Source organism: Candidozyma pseudohaemuli, assembly GCF_003013735.1.
Source record: "Candidozyma pseudohaemuli strain B12108 chromosome Unknown scaffold00001, whole genome shotgun sequence".
Taxonomy (NCBI): domain Eukaryota; kingdom Fungi; phylum Ascomycota; class Pichiomycetes; order Serinales; family Metschnikowiaceae; genus Candidozyma; species Candidozyma pseudohaemuli.
Window position 1 is genome coordinate 747,462 of NW_020194435.1, and position 12,781 is coordinate 760,242.

Below are 12,781 nucleotides of genomic sequence, written 5' to 3' on the forward strand. Positions count from 1 at the left end.
GAAAACCCGTACACCGCCTGTCCCCCAACGTCGGCAACCCCAGCACCCCTGTCTCACCATCTATCTGTCTGTGAATTTCTTTTTTCCGCTCATCAAAATCTCTTTTTCAGAGATAAGACAAGCACTTCCAACATTTACTACAAACAACCACCACATACACAAAGATATTAGTCTCTTCCAGCAAATCAGACCAAATGGCAGACGTATACGTACTCAGTCCGTCTCCCCTGCTGGTTCAGTCCGTCTCAGCGGCTCTACAAGCTCACTCCCTACAACACCACACCAGCATAAAACTGCTTATTCTGTGTTTCTTCAAGAAGTCAAATAGCGAACGAGATGCAGAAAGAGCCACGTTGGTTGTTTTGGACGACTTCCCCAACAGCAAAGATCCTTTGGACAGCCTCTGTGCTTCCGACAAGTCGTTGATACTCCGCTACTTCTTCTGCCACTTGAACCTTCTTGTGGTGGAGCAAAACACGCTAGATAAGACGACGGTGGCTTCTTTGAGCCAGGCAATTACCACTGTCAATGGCCTCGCTGCCCATAGAATCTCCAGAATTGAGCTCTGGACGGGAACAGCCCCCGAGGTAATCAACGACACCTTCTCGAAAGATTACTCCACCATCGTGGCCGATGCCATGCCCACTATGAACTCTTTACTCAGCAAGAGTCTGGGCAAATCCAACTCGACGGAAAAACGTCTCCGCGAGCTTTTGGCTTTGATGAATAGCAGCATAAACACAATGGATTTGCTATCCAACAGCGAACCAGAACATCTCGCCAAACTCGCTCATCTAGTCGGCCACTGGGCATTCCCCTCTCATGAGCTTCTGAGCGATGATTTGGCCTACTGCGCTTTTCTCATGCTCGAGTTTGCTCTCCGTTACATCAGAGAACTTGCCATGTGGTCAACACTTCCTGTCCCTTCTTCAAACGAACTCATGATGTTCGTTCTCATAGTCAGGGACAACTACCAGCACGGCAACCCATTCCACAACTTCCGTCATGCCGTTGATGTGATGCAGGCCTGTTTCCACTATCTCATCCGCCTAGGCTGTTTACCGGAATTCTCCCAATTCCGCAAGAACCCCAAGGATGATGAGCTCGCCACATTGAAAAATCCAGTAGGCAAAGATGCATCTGTCCTACTAGACATGGTGTACCCTCTCGCCACGGTACGTCCCGAAGGTGAAGCACTTGTACCACACCTCAATCCCCTCCAATCCCTTGGCTTGCTTTTCGCTGCCATTGGCCATGACGTCGGTCATCCTGGCGTCACTAATGCATTTATGATCTCCCATGAAGCATCCGCTTCTCAAGTTTACAATGAAAGATCGGTGCTTGAGCTGTATCATAGCGCCGTCTTCATCAACAGAATTTTCCGCATCTGCCTCCCAAGGCTCCTCAAATTTGTCACAGACTCTACATCAAACTTGACACTCAAAAACCTTATAATCGGCAGCATTCTTGCAACTGATATGGCTGAGCATTTCGAGTATGTCGACAAGTTGCAAAAGTTCAAGTTTTCAACCTCCGATCCGTTGGATGATAAGGTCAAGCTTATATCGTCACTCTTGATCAAATGTGCAGACATTTCGAACGTGACTCGTCCCTTGCGTGTATCGTCACAGTGGGCCTTGGTCTTGTCAAGAGAGTTTGCTGAAATCGAGACTCTCGAAAAGAAGTTGGCCAACAAGGAAGTTGATCTTGATGTCAGTTATGACAAGGTCCCAACCACCGTGGAAGACGTGTTGACGACGAATCCTACCATGCACAAAGGACAGCTTTTCTTCATCAAAACATTTGCTGAGGGCCTATTTAAAAGCATTCTGGAGTTGTTCCCAGAATTGGAATTCACAAGCGACATAGCTATGGAGAACAAAGAATACTGGCTCGTAAGAGAGGCCAATCTAAATGGATAGTTGGGTATCCTTACCGGAAGGAACATTTTATAGATCAAACGAAGTATGGTTTCGTTTCAATAGATTTTGGGTCATGACATGGAGTAGATTGATTATTTGGGAGGTAAAGTGGTTTAAACGGAGTCTAGCTGTTATCCTCGTTAAAGACGCTTGACCATCTGTAAACTAGGCACATCAAGTGGATCATTACTAGACGATTAAGCCAATCCTCGATAGCTCATTGATAATGCGGACATCATATTACTTTTTCCAACATCAAGAGTTATCTTTATTATCATGAATGCTAGATAGCCGTCAAGATTGCCGACGAACTTGACGATTACAATCTCATTCGGGCTTTTTTCGCAGCCATTCTTGGCAGCCGAGGAAAGACAGTCACAAGCGACCAGCGCTCACCACTTCAATCTATTCTTCCTATTAATTGCAAAAGAGAGTTTTGTTGAATGAAACATGCCTCGAATCAAGCATATTACTGTTGAGATTTTTCTTCTCCTCTATAACTAAACCACCTGAATTGGAGAGAAGCATAGAAGCCGAACAAATGTAGGCATGCCAGCATGTCCTAAAACATAACCATGGTAGCATAACTTAGACCACTATATCGATTTAAAGAAGCTCTTTTTCTTTAGGTGAATGCCTTTTAGAGGGATTACTCAGCGGCGTGTTACAAGCCCTCGGTAGTCACAAGAACTGAATGATCGACATAGGTCTGCACCAAACTAAACTCTCACTACATTGTACTAAACAATCCAAAGCATTCAAAATTCAAACTCTAAAACTGTTCATAGGTCCGGATAAGTGGCTTTTTGTTCCAGCCCTCGATTCATTTCAGCACATATGCAATAACCCAGACAGCATGCATACCCCACACATGACCAAATCCAAAATCTGCCACAAACACCTCCTAACCAAATGAATAAAATCGCTAAATCTTATTCTGCTGCCCAGTTTTGACATAAAAACGGGATGGCCAGAATCACCGTCCGTTTGAGCCCGTGACCCCACCCACGTGATCAACATCGTCCCAGATTTTTCGCAACGCTTCATCGATGAGCTCTCCATAGGTCCTCCAACCCGGCCCTAATCGAAAAACCGCCCCAGTTTTGACCATGGACAAGGAGCTCTTCTCGAAAAATCCCGAGTTCTTGTCGTCTTTTTCCGAAAGACCTATTGTTCTTTCCCCGCCGCCCGTCGACTCTACAAACTCTCAGCACTCTAAGACAGAACGTCCTGATTCAAGCATGCTGCAACCGCCACTTCCAAAAGACTATTTTGCGCAGAGGCAGCAGCTGGTCGGCTATAATTTACAGCAGGAATTTGAAGCTTTGAAAGCCGATTTGGATTTGGACTTGAGCATGTCCAACAATGACGATGCTGGAAACCAGGGCACCACCTCAAGCAACGAAAGTGCCACGCCTTCGCTTGGTGGCCATTTCTTGCTGCCCCAATTCTCCCACGGCTTGGGCCCTTCGTTGCTGGAAAACTTGCTGTCGTTGACACCACAGAAAACCTCCATGGCCCACTTGAGCAACAACATGGCCCCAGGCGCTGGCGCAGGCTCGCATCTTCTGGGACTCTTGGGCTCAAAACTGCTGTCCTTCTTGCCGCCATCCTTGCTGGTGCCGCTGAGGCCGCAGCTGGTTAACGACTTCTCTAATTTATTGGGCAGGGGTCAAAATGCCAGTCTGGGCTTATCCAGACTCCAAGCCTCTGGCCTGTCTTTCTACGACGACCTAGTGGGCTTCACGTCATGGATGGAGAATTTGGATCCACAGGACATTGTGGCGATGCTTGACCACTGGTGCAACAACTTGCCGTTTGACATTTTGCTCACCATGAAGTCTCGCCTCGAGGCTCATCTCAACCACTCCTCTGAGCAGGCGCTGGTGCCGCCAAAAATGAACTACGGCTACGAGGATTTGGTTTCAAGCATGGACAACGCCTCCTTGGGCAGAGGCTCCCAGTTGCAAAACGGACTTGCACAGCCCAAGCCCAAGAACAACGACTATAGATCGCATCTTTTCCAAGAGCTGAAGGTCCAGCGGCCTAAACTGGCGGATCCAAGCCTTCACAATAGGCTTCAGGGTGTTAACGGACAGCAACAGCCACAGCAGCAGCCCAATCCTTTGGACAGAGCCCGCAGTCCTACTTCCCATTTGCATGAGAAAACCAACTTCTTGCAATTGGCTGCCGCCTCCAATCTGCCTCTTTCGTATGCCCAGCATGGTCCTTCGCCAGATGAAGGCTACGACCTCAATGCTGCCCTGAAGTTGGGTGCACTTGCCACTATTAATTCTCGTGTGGCTCTCGACTCTAACAGAAAGGGTCCAGCCTACCAGCACCAAACGCTGCAACTGCAGCAGCCTTACTCGCATAATCCTCTCGCTTTTGAAGAACTGATCAACCGTCAGGCCAACTCCTCGCTGGTGCCAGTTCAGCCACAAAAGTACTCCGTGGCAGCTTCTCAAGGGCCTTCGGCTGCAGCACTTAAAATGAAAAAAGACGATTCCTCGAGATCCAGAGCATCGACACCGGTGGGCGGCCAGAGCTCCAACGCTGGTCTGCTGCTGATGCCCACTGAGATAGCCACACTCGATTTGCTCAATAACATCCCCGCTTGGTTGAAGCTTCTTCGTCTTCACAAGTACACTGACTGCTTGAAGGACATGTACTGGAAAGACCTTGTGGAACTCTCAGATGAGGACTTAGAAAACAAGGGCGTTAAGGCGCTCGGAGCGAGAAGGAAATTGCTCAAGGCATTTGACGCCGTGAAGCAGTCGAGATTGTAGACCTAGACGGTGCCTCGACATGTCTACGGTGGTATTTGACATACCGCATATAAAAATGACGATCCATGATACACATATACAATTAGACAATAACACAACACGAGTTTGTCTTCTTGGCTTGCTTGTAGAACATTCTTGACGACGATGAGAGCGCTTCACTCTTGTCCACCAAAGTGTCTAACTTCTCTCCTCTCTGCAAAACAGACTCGATCGTCTTGTGCAAAACAATCTTGGTCTCGTCCAACTCTTGCTGCACCTTCATGATGGAGTCAGCCTGCGATGGGTCTTGGTACTTCTTGATGTAGGTGTCCAACTTGTCGAAAGCAAAAGCAGCGCTTGGCTCGGTGATTGTGCTCCATTCGTTGGCTGGATGCAACGAGAGGTACTCCTCCAAAATCTTGTTGATCAACGTGTAGGCAGGTCTAACGGGGTACTCCTTGTCGGTGATCACGACACACGATAAGCCCTCCAGTCTGGTATATGTGTGGCCAACGTAGTTGCCTTCTTCGATACTCTGTCTCTGACCAGCAGCGGTTCTTTGGGACACGGTCTCGGAGAAAAATGTCATGAACTGAGATACCGAGGATCTCTCAAAAAATGAAAACTGGCTGAGGTCTCTGGCCGCGGCAAGCTCCACCACGGAGTCCTTGACCTTCAAGATGCCAATGTAATAGATCTTCATGGTAGTGTGAGCGAAAGAAGCGGTGGATGTTGCTTTTATGCGACGAGCACTGGGCACGTGATGATAAGGCTGTCCCAGACCCCTTCAAAGTGGCGTTTTCTAAGGTGGAAGGGCCTAAAAAGGAAAATTAAGAATAGTCCGGATTTGCATTTCCCAGAAGTTTTATTAAAAGGGTTGCGCTTTGGACCTTTGGTGGGTTATCATCCTGATTTGAGACTCGGTATGCATAGGCGTTTCCTCGGTGGGGATGAGACCTAGGGGAAGTCCGAGGGGATATATGTGAATTCGGCGTTCGAGGCATTTGGCTCATACAGAAAATTTGTCACATCCTGAAAGGCTTCACTTGATCTTCAGGCAATATGTTTTTGATTCCCGAAAATATTTTGATGTTGAGGCTGTGGGCTGGTTCGTGTCATTCGCAGCCATTAAAGCCGTGCATGAATATCTTGACGAGGCCTTTGTTAGAAAGAAGGTAAACAAAACGGGTATATTGGAAAATGCCTCCGCTGGTAGCTTTTCAGTGATGAAGAATAGTCTCAATTAGGTTCAATAAATCAACTTGCTTCATACGGGAATCGACTGCCGATACCTGATTTTGCAACCGTTCTTCCCATCCGGTTGGTGAACAATTATTTCCTTTATATGAAAGTTTCTTCTTGTCTGGCTAATTATATATGCTTCTATCTAGACGAAAATGAGAGATTCTGCGGTATTCATGTTTTTAAATACATCACAATGTTACGTCTCTGGTGGAATTCTCACACACTTCACGAATTCAGTACCTCCTCGTGAATATCCCCATAAACCATTTACCAGCAAAATTTGTCTCAATGCAATTGTGATCCCAAATATCAACTCCTGACTTTCATTTAAGTCTTCACCAAAGTCTCATCTGTATTCTCTAATTTCCTCCTACTACCGCTAGACGGCTTGCTACACCATCGTATACTCGCATACACACCTCATTTATCAATACCATTCCTCAAGCACCCACAGGTTATACTCCCTCCCCATCACAGCTAGAATTCTATCTGAGCATACATGGATCCGCCTTTCCTCAAGGTTGTCCTTCTAGGCGACTCTGGTGTGGGAAAGACGTGTCTACGCTCCCAATTCGTTCACCATGTCTTCACCAACGCCTACAAAGCCACAATTGGAGGTGACTACTTGACCACTAGCGTCAGCATTCCAAAGCATAGCATAGGTAACGAAGCCTTTGTTGAAACAGAACAGGGCTCGACCTCCATGAAAGTGAATCTTCAAGTGTGGGACACTGCTGGCCAGGAACGTTTCAATTCAATCTCTCAGGCTTTCTATAGGGGCGCCGATGTCTGCATTCTTGTGTATGACGTGACCAACTACGAATCTGTGCTAAGCATACGAGACTGGTTCTCCAGATTTAAGGAACATTGCAAGGTGGACAAGCCAGGCGTGGTACTAGTTGGCAACAAGATAGACAGAGAGAACGACAGATGCATCGATAAGGATGAGATCCAGGAGGTTCTTTGCCGTAACAACCCGAAGGTAAATCTTGACGATTACATTGCTGATTGGGATACCGATTTGTTGGAAATTTCATGCAAACAGCTTCTGCTTGTGGAGCTGGTCTTCAAGCGTGCTGCCTCTATTGGGGTGCAGTTACCCAGCGGAAGAAGACAAAGCGTCACGGGCTTCGAGTCGATAGAATTGAACAAAATACGAAGAGGCTCCTGCGCTTGCTAATCAACCTGAACGATCAATATACACGGTCCTTACAAACATAAACATTGATCTAAATTTGTGACTTAATTTTTCTATTTACACGATACTTTTTTAATTTTAAAGCTTGGGTTGCTCTTCTGCCGAACCAGCGTCTTTTTTGGCTGTCTCCTTCAAAGAAGGAACGTCAGATGCATTTGCACCCTCAGCAGGGGCAGTGGAAGGCAACTCAGAGTGGGCATGAGAAGGACCCTCAGAAGGAATGCTTTCAATTACAGGAGCAACCTCCTTTGCTTCACTGCTAGAAGAGGCGGTTTCAGCAACAGTGGCAGTAGCAGCAGCAGTGCCCGCAGATGGAGCATCCGTCTCGACGCTTGGCACCTCCTCATCCTCGTAAAGCTCCTCCTTGTAATGCTCAGGGTGCTGCTTGAAGCAAATTCTCATAGCTTCAAACTTCTTGATGCAGTCGATGCCCTTTGGCTCGGTTTCTGAGTAAACGAAACATGCAAATGCCTCCTTGAACTCCTCACCACATGGACCGTGAGCCATGCCTCCGAGACAAGGACAGTCCCAGTTGATCTCACCAGTCTCTGGGTTGAAAGCAGCCTGGGCTTCTTCTGGCTTCTCAGAGTCATCCTCGGGTTTCTTCTCATCTGGGGTAACGGCAGCCTTGATATCCTCCTTCACAGCCTCGGTTTGCTTGGAGGCATCCTCTACAAGCTCCTTAGTGTGCTCCTTAACCTGCTCTCTCACATCATTCTGAGCCTGGTTGATAGGGTACATGATGGCAACTGCCAAAAGCGAAACACCCAAGGCAGCTTTAGGAGCAAAACCGACCCTAGAGATTGGAGCGGCACGGCCGGATGAAGCGTACCTTCTTGAAAGGATGGCGCTTTGGCGCATAGAATGGAAAGCAGTTCTAAACATCGCTGATATGGTGCTTTATTGCAGTTCAGAGAAGTGAATAGAAACTTGAGGTGAAAAAATCAGTACTGAATGCGAAATCCATATGCTAGCAACTCAAGCTGACTAAGCACGTGGAGTCCGTAGAAAAAGGCCTTGATAATATCTGCTAGATGATACTACATGGATAAGCTGAAAATGTTTGCTTTTTATTTATTAGCGAAAGTTGAGGAAGAGTTCCAAACAATGAGTGTGAGTGCACCTCAGGTGCACCCATTTGTAGATGAGGGAATGAAGACTAGTACAATATCGTAATATTTATTTCGTAATTCGTTCAGCTTAGCTTCAAATTGCCTAGCATTATGCCAACCGAAGCCAAAACAATCCGTATGAGTCATTCCTCCTTGAAGATGCAATCATGAAATCTGGACCCAGGAACTTCAATCTGAGGATATGAAGGCCCCTTTTTTCTATTTACATGACCAATAGCAAGTGGTTGCCAACTAGTTGATCCCATTCGCATCTCCTTAAGACAACGTGGATTGAGTCTCGTCTTAACCTCTCCAGGTCACTCAATCCTTTTCCTTACGGACATCCTTGGACAAATCGCCAAGATCAATCTCTTTCTCCCTGACAGGAGCAGACATAGAGCTGGCCCAAAAAAGCGAGCAGCATACCGTAATGATCGTAAGACCTCCCATCCAACGGACAACCTTCAATGTGTTTTGGGAAGCCTTAGTTTCCTCCCTGCCAATATCGTCAATGAACTTGGAAACCTTGTTCTTGGGTGGTTTAGCATAAAACCTGACACCTAAAGGTGACAAACGTGCAATTCTCCGGGATAACATTTTGGGAAAGAAGGATAGGCTTCTTCGATCGTATGTTCTCCAGACATAAATCTGCGCACTGTGTGCACAATTTGCACCCAAACTGGGTTACTTCAACTTGACCAAATCGTTTACACTAGTAGGCTCGAACTTGGTCCCAAATTCAACCCAAAGTATGTCGTCATTGATGAAACATTTTTTTTCCTTCCCATTGAGTAACGTCAATTGGTAGATTCTGTTCATAGTCGCATCTCTTTGATCGGTCGCGATGAAGCCAATGCCATGCTTGAAGCAGTAGTCGGCAACTACGTCACGGAAAACAGCCATAAGTTGGGACAGACGTAGTGCCCTGACGTCACTATTACCTGTAGTACCATCGCCCTCTGCAAGCCTGATAACCATATCGATAGTTGGAAATGCATCATCATCTATACTGGGAAGACCTCCTAGAGCCAATCGGCCCGTCTTTGTGAATATGCTTATTTTTTCAAGGCAGGTATTGAAAAACCATAGCGTTATGTCATTAATTGGAAATTTGTCATTTAGGACTTGAAACATTGACTGCGTTTCGCAAAACCATGACGGGACCTGTTGCGGAGTTTTCTGCAACAACCTCGAGAGATACCTCAACGAAGGGTTGAGAAAGCAAAATTGAAGAGTAATCTCCAACTGGCTTTGCAGAATTTCTTGCTCGTCATAAGTGAGTTTCAGAAGAAGCCATAAGACGTTGAAATTGGGAGATTCCACAGTTTGTCCACAATGTTGATAGACTAAACCGACTATGGCCCGGATAAGTTCGTCACGGAATTGAGACCTCAGGGACCATAGGTAAAATACTTCGGCCCACGCGTTGTGATGCACAAGGATATTCTTCAAGCTTGATTGATAGAGTGCTTTGATATCCTTCGCAGTGAGCACCAGATTCCAAAGCTCACTATTTGGTTGAACTAGACTTGTGAATCTAGCTTCAAGCGGCTGAAAGGTTGTGGAAAGAATGTCGGTATCAAGACCGACAGAAATAGCAAGATTAAGTACGTGCAATTTGGAATCCTCACTTTCCACTATGTTCCAATTGTCAAGTTCTCGCTCGATAATTGGCTGGAGCACCTGGTCGAACAATGTTCTCTTGAATAGGGTGCTGTCAGAGATGGCAGGCAGGTCATTCCACGAGACAACTAGATCTTGAACAGCGTCAAATTGTGCTTCTTCGAGAAGAGGCTCGATATCTGTTTTGAGCTTGGATAGAAGAAGCGAATCCCACTCACCTAGGTGCATAGACAGGTGAACCTCTAATTCCCGAACCAACGAACACCACAACGCGAGATCCTCGTCACGAGGATCCAACTTCGATGGTATATGTTCCGAAAGAATGACAATTAGAAGATGTGCCAGTACAATTTCTGGCCGGTTTCTCATCCTGGTGATCTTTTCGACACACTGTGTAGCGGCCTCTTTGGTCTGCTGTTGATTATAGTCTTCGAGAATTGACTGTAGATCTTGCAGGCTCTCTATAAGAGATAGTCCTTCGGCAGTCTCTATTTCAAATGCTTTAGCCTCCTCAGACTCCAACCTCATATTTGTATCAAGTGCGGTAATATCAGACTCTAGCTTAACAAGGTCATCCCAGCCGCTTCGTAGCCTGGTGGCGTTTTCTTCCTGAGAACCGCCTTCATCTGTTAAATCTAAGCGAAGAATCTCCTCAAACTGATAATGCAATTTGACCCCTCTAGTCTTCAATCTCTGCACTATGCTTGAATATCTGCGCCGTAGACCTTCTAACTCCAGATCTTTATCATCCACCTTGACAGAAACTTCTTTAATCGTTTTAGTTGCTTCATTGCTCGTCTTCTCGTGTACTCCGCCAACACCCAATCCCTTAGGTCGTAGCTTCGTCTCTATGGGGTTTACTATTCCCTCCTGGTTTGCACCCAATCCCTGGCCCTGCTTGTATCCCATTTTCATGAGAAGCTTAGCACCAATACCATACTGGCTAACATGAGAGCCTGATGGTTGGGGTGGTTCCGGAACCGCCGGTGTTTCCAGCATTGGCTCATCTTCGGAGTCCTCTAGATCTGAGTACTCATCTCGAACAGCCATGGACATTGAAGGCCCATTTGAGGAGGCATTGTTGGAACTCTGTTGAGATGAGCCTCCTGAAGCCTTCGTAAACAGGAGGCCGAAGTTCATCGACATTCGACTTTTCGTTGTATTCTAGTGTTATGGTTACTTCCGTTGATATGGCTGCAGGTGAGTGAGACTTCTATTAGATGCAAGATTTTGCAGCCAGGCGCATCTTGATGTTACTGTTTTCAAATAAATATTAGAATTAAATTTTAATTACAGAGGTAACTTTCAGCCTTCATTTGAGCCATTTTTTGTCGGACTGGCACCTCGGCTTTGGTGCCTCTTGAGAAGCAGAAGAAGTCTCGCCTCATCCTCCTCAGCAGTACCAGCCTGGAGCATCTCCAAACCTTCTGTGGTCACCTGTACCACGCACGGTTGGCTCTGAAACCCAGGAAGTATGAGCTCTTTGGGGATAAAGTCACCGTAGCGAGATAACCATTGAGCTCGCCTTGCTCGTTCATCCTCTTCAAGCTCTAAAAGTGGACCATGCAAAAAGTCATCAAGCATTCTAACATACTTCCTTGGATAGACGTATTGCTCATAATGAAGCTCTGTGATGTAATGCTGCTTGAAAATCGCAAGGAATTGCGTATAGTGGTGGAGAAGCTGGTTTACCACATCCGTATAAAGCCCTATGGCCAGCTTCGTAGGTGGCTCAGCGGTTTCAATCAGGCACAGCCTGAGCACTTCTTCCACCCTGAGTATGAGTAAAACGAACTTTGTTATCTTCTCGTTCTTAAACGCGGTGTTCGTTTCTGTGTGGGCCGTAGATTGCTCTACAAAGCTCTCTATCATTGGAAGCTTCAGCTCCACGAACTTTGCGGCCCTAGTCTCGTTATTCATAATGATGTCGTGGATTGCAGCAAACTCTCGAAGTACGTGCGGAAGCTCGGCGGTATCCGCTTGAAGAACCTCATAATTAACTCCACTACTCTCTCCATTAGACTTCAAAAGGTCTACCGCAATCGAGCACTGGTCATAGTGATTGGTGAGCATTTCCAATAATGATACAAGCTCCTGCTCTAGCGAGCCATTTTCTCTTAAAATGGCCCGAACTATGTTGCTTTGTTCCTTCGGAGGGGATTGGGTCATGGCTGCAAAACGAAGAAGCGTCGCCGTTTCAGCGACCGAGGACTTGTACATTTTGTGTAAGCTCAAGTACTTCTTTGAGTTTCGGTGATACTCCTTTAGTAGGACCTCAAGTTGCTGAGCTAGTAGATCACATGTCTTTGCAGAATTGGCTAAGTAGATTTGGATGTTCTCCTTGAGTAGATTAATCTCCTCGTCGGCAATGAAATCACCCAAGTTTTTATAGCTGGCTTTATCGTCAACCTCGTCACTTAAGAGTGCCTCGGGAACAGGAGTTGTACGCAATTGATTGAGCACCTGGTCGAGTCTCTCCATCACTGGCTTTAGCTGAGTTTCGGCAGCAGATTTATGCGACCCAATTATTCCATCATTCACCTGAACGCGTATGTGTTCCATCAAGGCGGATATGTTGGCATGTTGATCCATTATGAGGCCCAGGTTTTCGGATGCAACTTGAACTCTCTTCGGTAATTGATCTCTAAGGATGTGAGCTGTGGACTCGAGAACCGCTTGTGCCGAGGAAGAGAGCTCACGGGCTTTCTCTAGTGTTCTGAACGCCTCCTGAGCCCATTGCTGGACGTCAGAGATAGAAAATGACATATTCAGGGAGTGCCTTTCTTTAGGGTAGTGTGATGATCACGGCTCGATGAACAGACAGTCTCCACGACGTCAATCTGGGGAGCGAGATTTTATCAGTAGCCCTCGAAACTCGTATTTGATTCTGTATGGACTGGTTTCTAGCCTGGA

The 12,781-nt window shown here is 46.5% G+C and overlaps 6 protein-coding genes across 6 annotated transcripts; 3 read left to right on the forward strand and 3 right to left on the reverse strand.

Annotated features, from left to right (window-relative positions):
• Window positions 1-194: 194 nt before the first annotated feature.
• PDE2 (3',5'-cyclic-nucleotide phosphodiesterase) lies at window positions 195-1,922 on the forward strand (the record flags this gene model as incomplete). Its single annotated transcript, XM_024855774.1, has 1 exon — window positions 195-1,922. One exon carries the CDS (start codon window positions 195-197, stop codon window positions 1,920-1,922), a length of 1,728 nt encoding a protein of 575 aa, XP_024715373.1.
• A 1,109-nt stretch (window positions 1,923-3,031) lies between these two features.
• On the forward strand, window positions 3,032-4,711 carry C7M61_000323 (uncharacterized protein; the record flags this gene model as incomplete). The annotated part of the gene is made up of 1 exon (XM_024855775.1): window positions 3,032-4,711. One exon carries the CDS (start codon window positions 3,032-3,034, stop codon window positions 4,709-4,711), a length of 1,680 nt encoding a protein of 559 aa, XP_024715374.1.
• Window positions 4,712-4,793: 82 nt separating this feature from the next.
• On the reverse strand, window positions 4,794-5,393 carry YKT6 (palmitoyltransferase; the record flags this gene model as incomplete). The annotated part of the gene is made up of 1 exon (XM_024855776.1): window positions 4,794-5,393. The coding sequence occupies one exon, from the start codon at window positions 5,391-5,393 to the stop codon at window positions 4,794-4,796; it is 600 nt and encodes a 199-aa protein (XP_024715375.1).
• Window positions 5,394-6,434: 1,041 nt separating this feature from the next.
• On the forward strand, window positions 6,435-7,115 carry YPT7 (Ypt7p; the record flags this gene model as incomplete). Its single annotated transcript, XM_024855777.1, has 1 exon — window positions 6,435-7,115. One exon carries the CDS (start codon window positions 6,435-6,437, stop codon window positions 7,113-7,115), a length of 681 nt encoding a protein of 226 aa, XP_024715376.1.
• A 96-nt stretch (window positions 7,116-7,211) lies between these two features.
• MIA40 (Mia40p) lies at window positions 7,212-8,018 on the reverse strand (the record flags this gene model as incomplete). Its single annotated transcript, XM_024855778.1, has 1 exon — window positions 7,212-8,018. The coding sequence occupies one exon, from the start codon at window positions 8,016-8,018 to the stop codon at window positions 7,212-7,214; it is 807 nt and encodes a 268-aa protein (XP_024715377.1).
• A 548-nt stretch (window positions 8,019-8,566) lies between these two features.
• Window positions 8,567-12,634, reverse strand: C7M61_000327 (protein kinase regulatory subunit; the record flags this gene model as incomplete). Its single annotated transcript, XM_024855779.1, has 3 exons — window positions 8,567-8,776; window positions 9,659-10,974; window positions 11,212-12,634. The coding sequence occupies 3 exons, from the start codon at window positions 12,632-12,634 to the stop codon at window positions 8,567-8,569; spliced, it is 2,949 nt and encodes a 982-aa protein (XP_024715378.1).
• Between the last annotated feature and the right edge of the window lie 147 nt (window positions 12,635-12,781).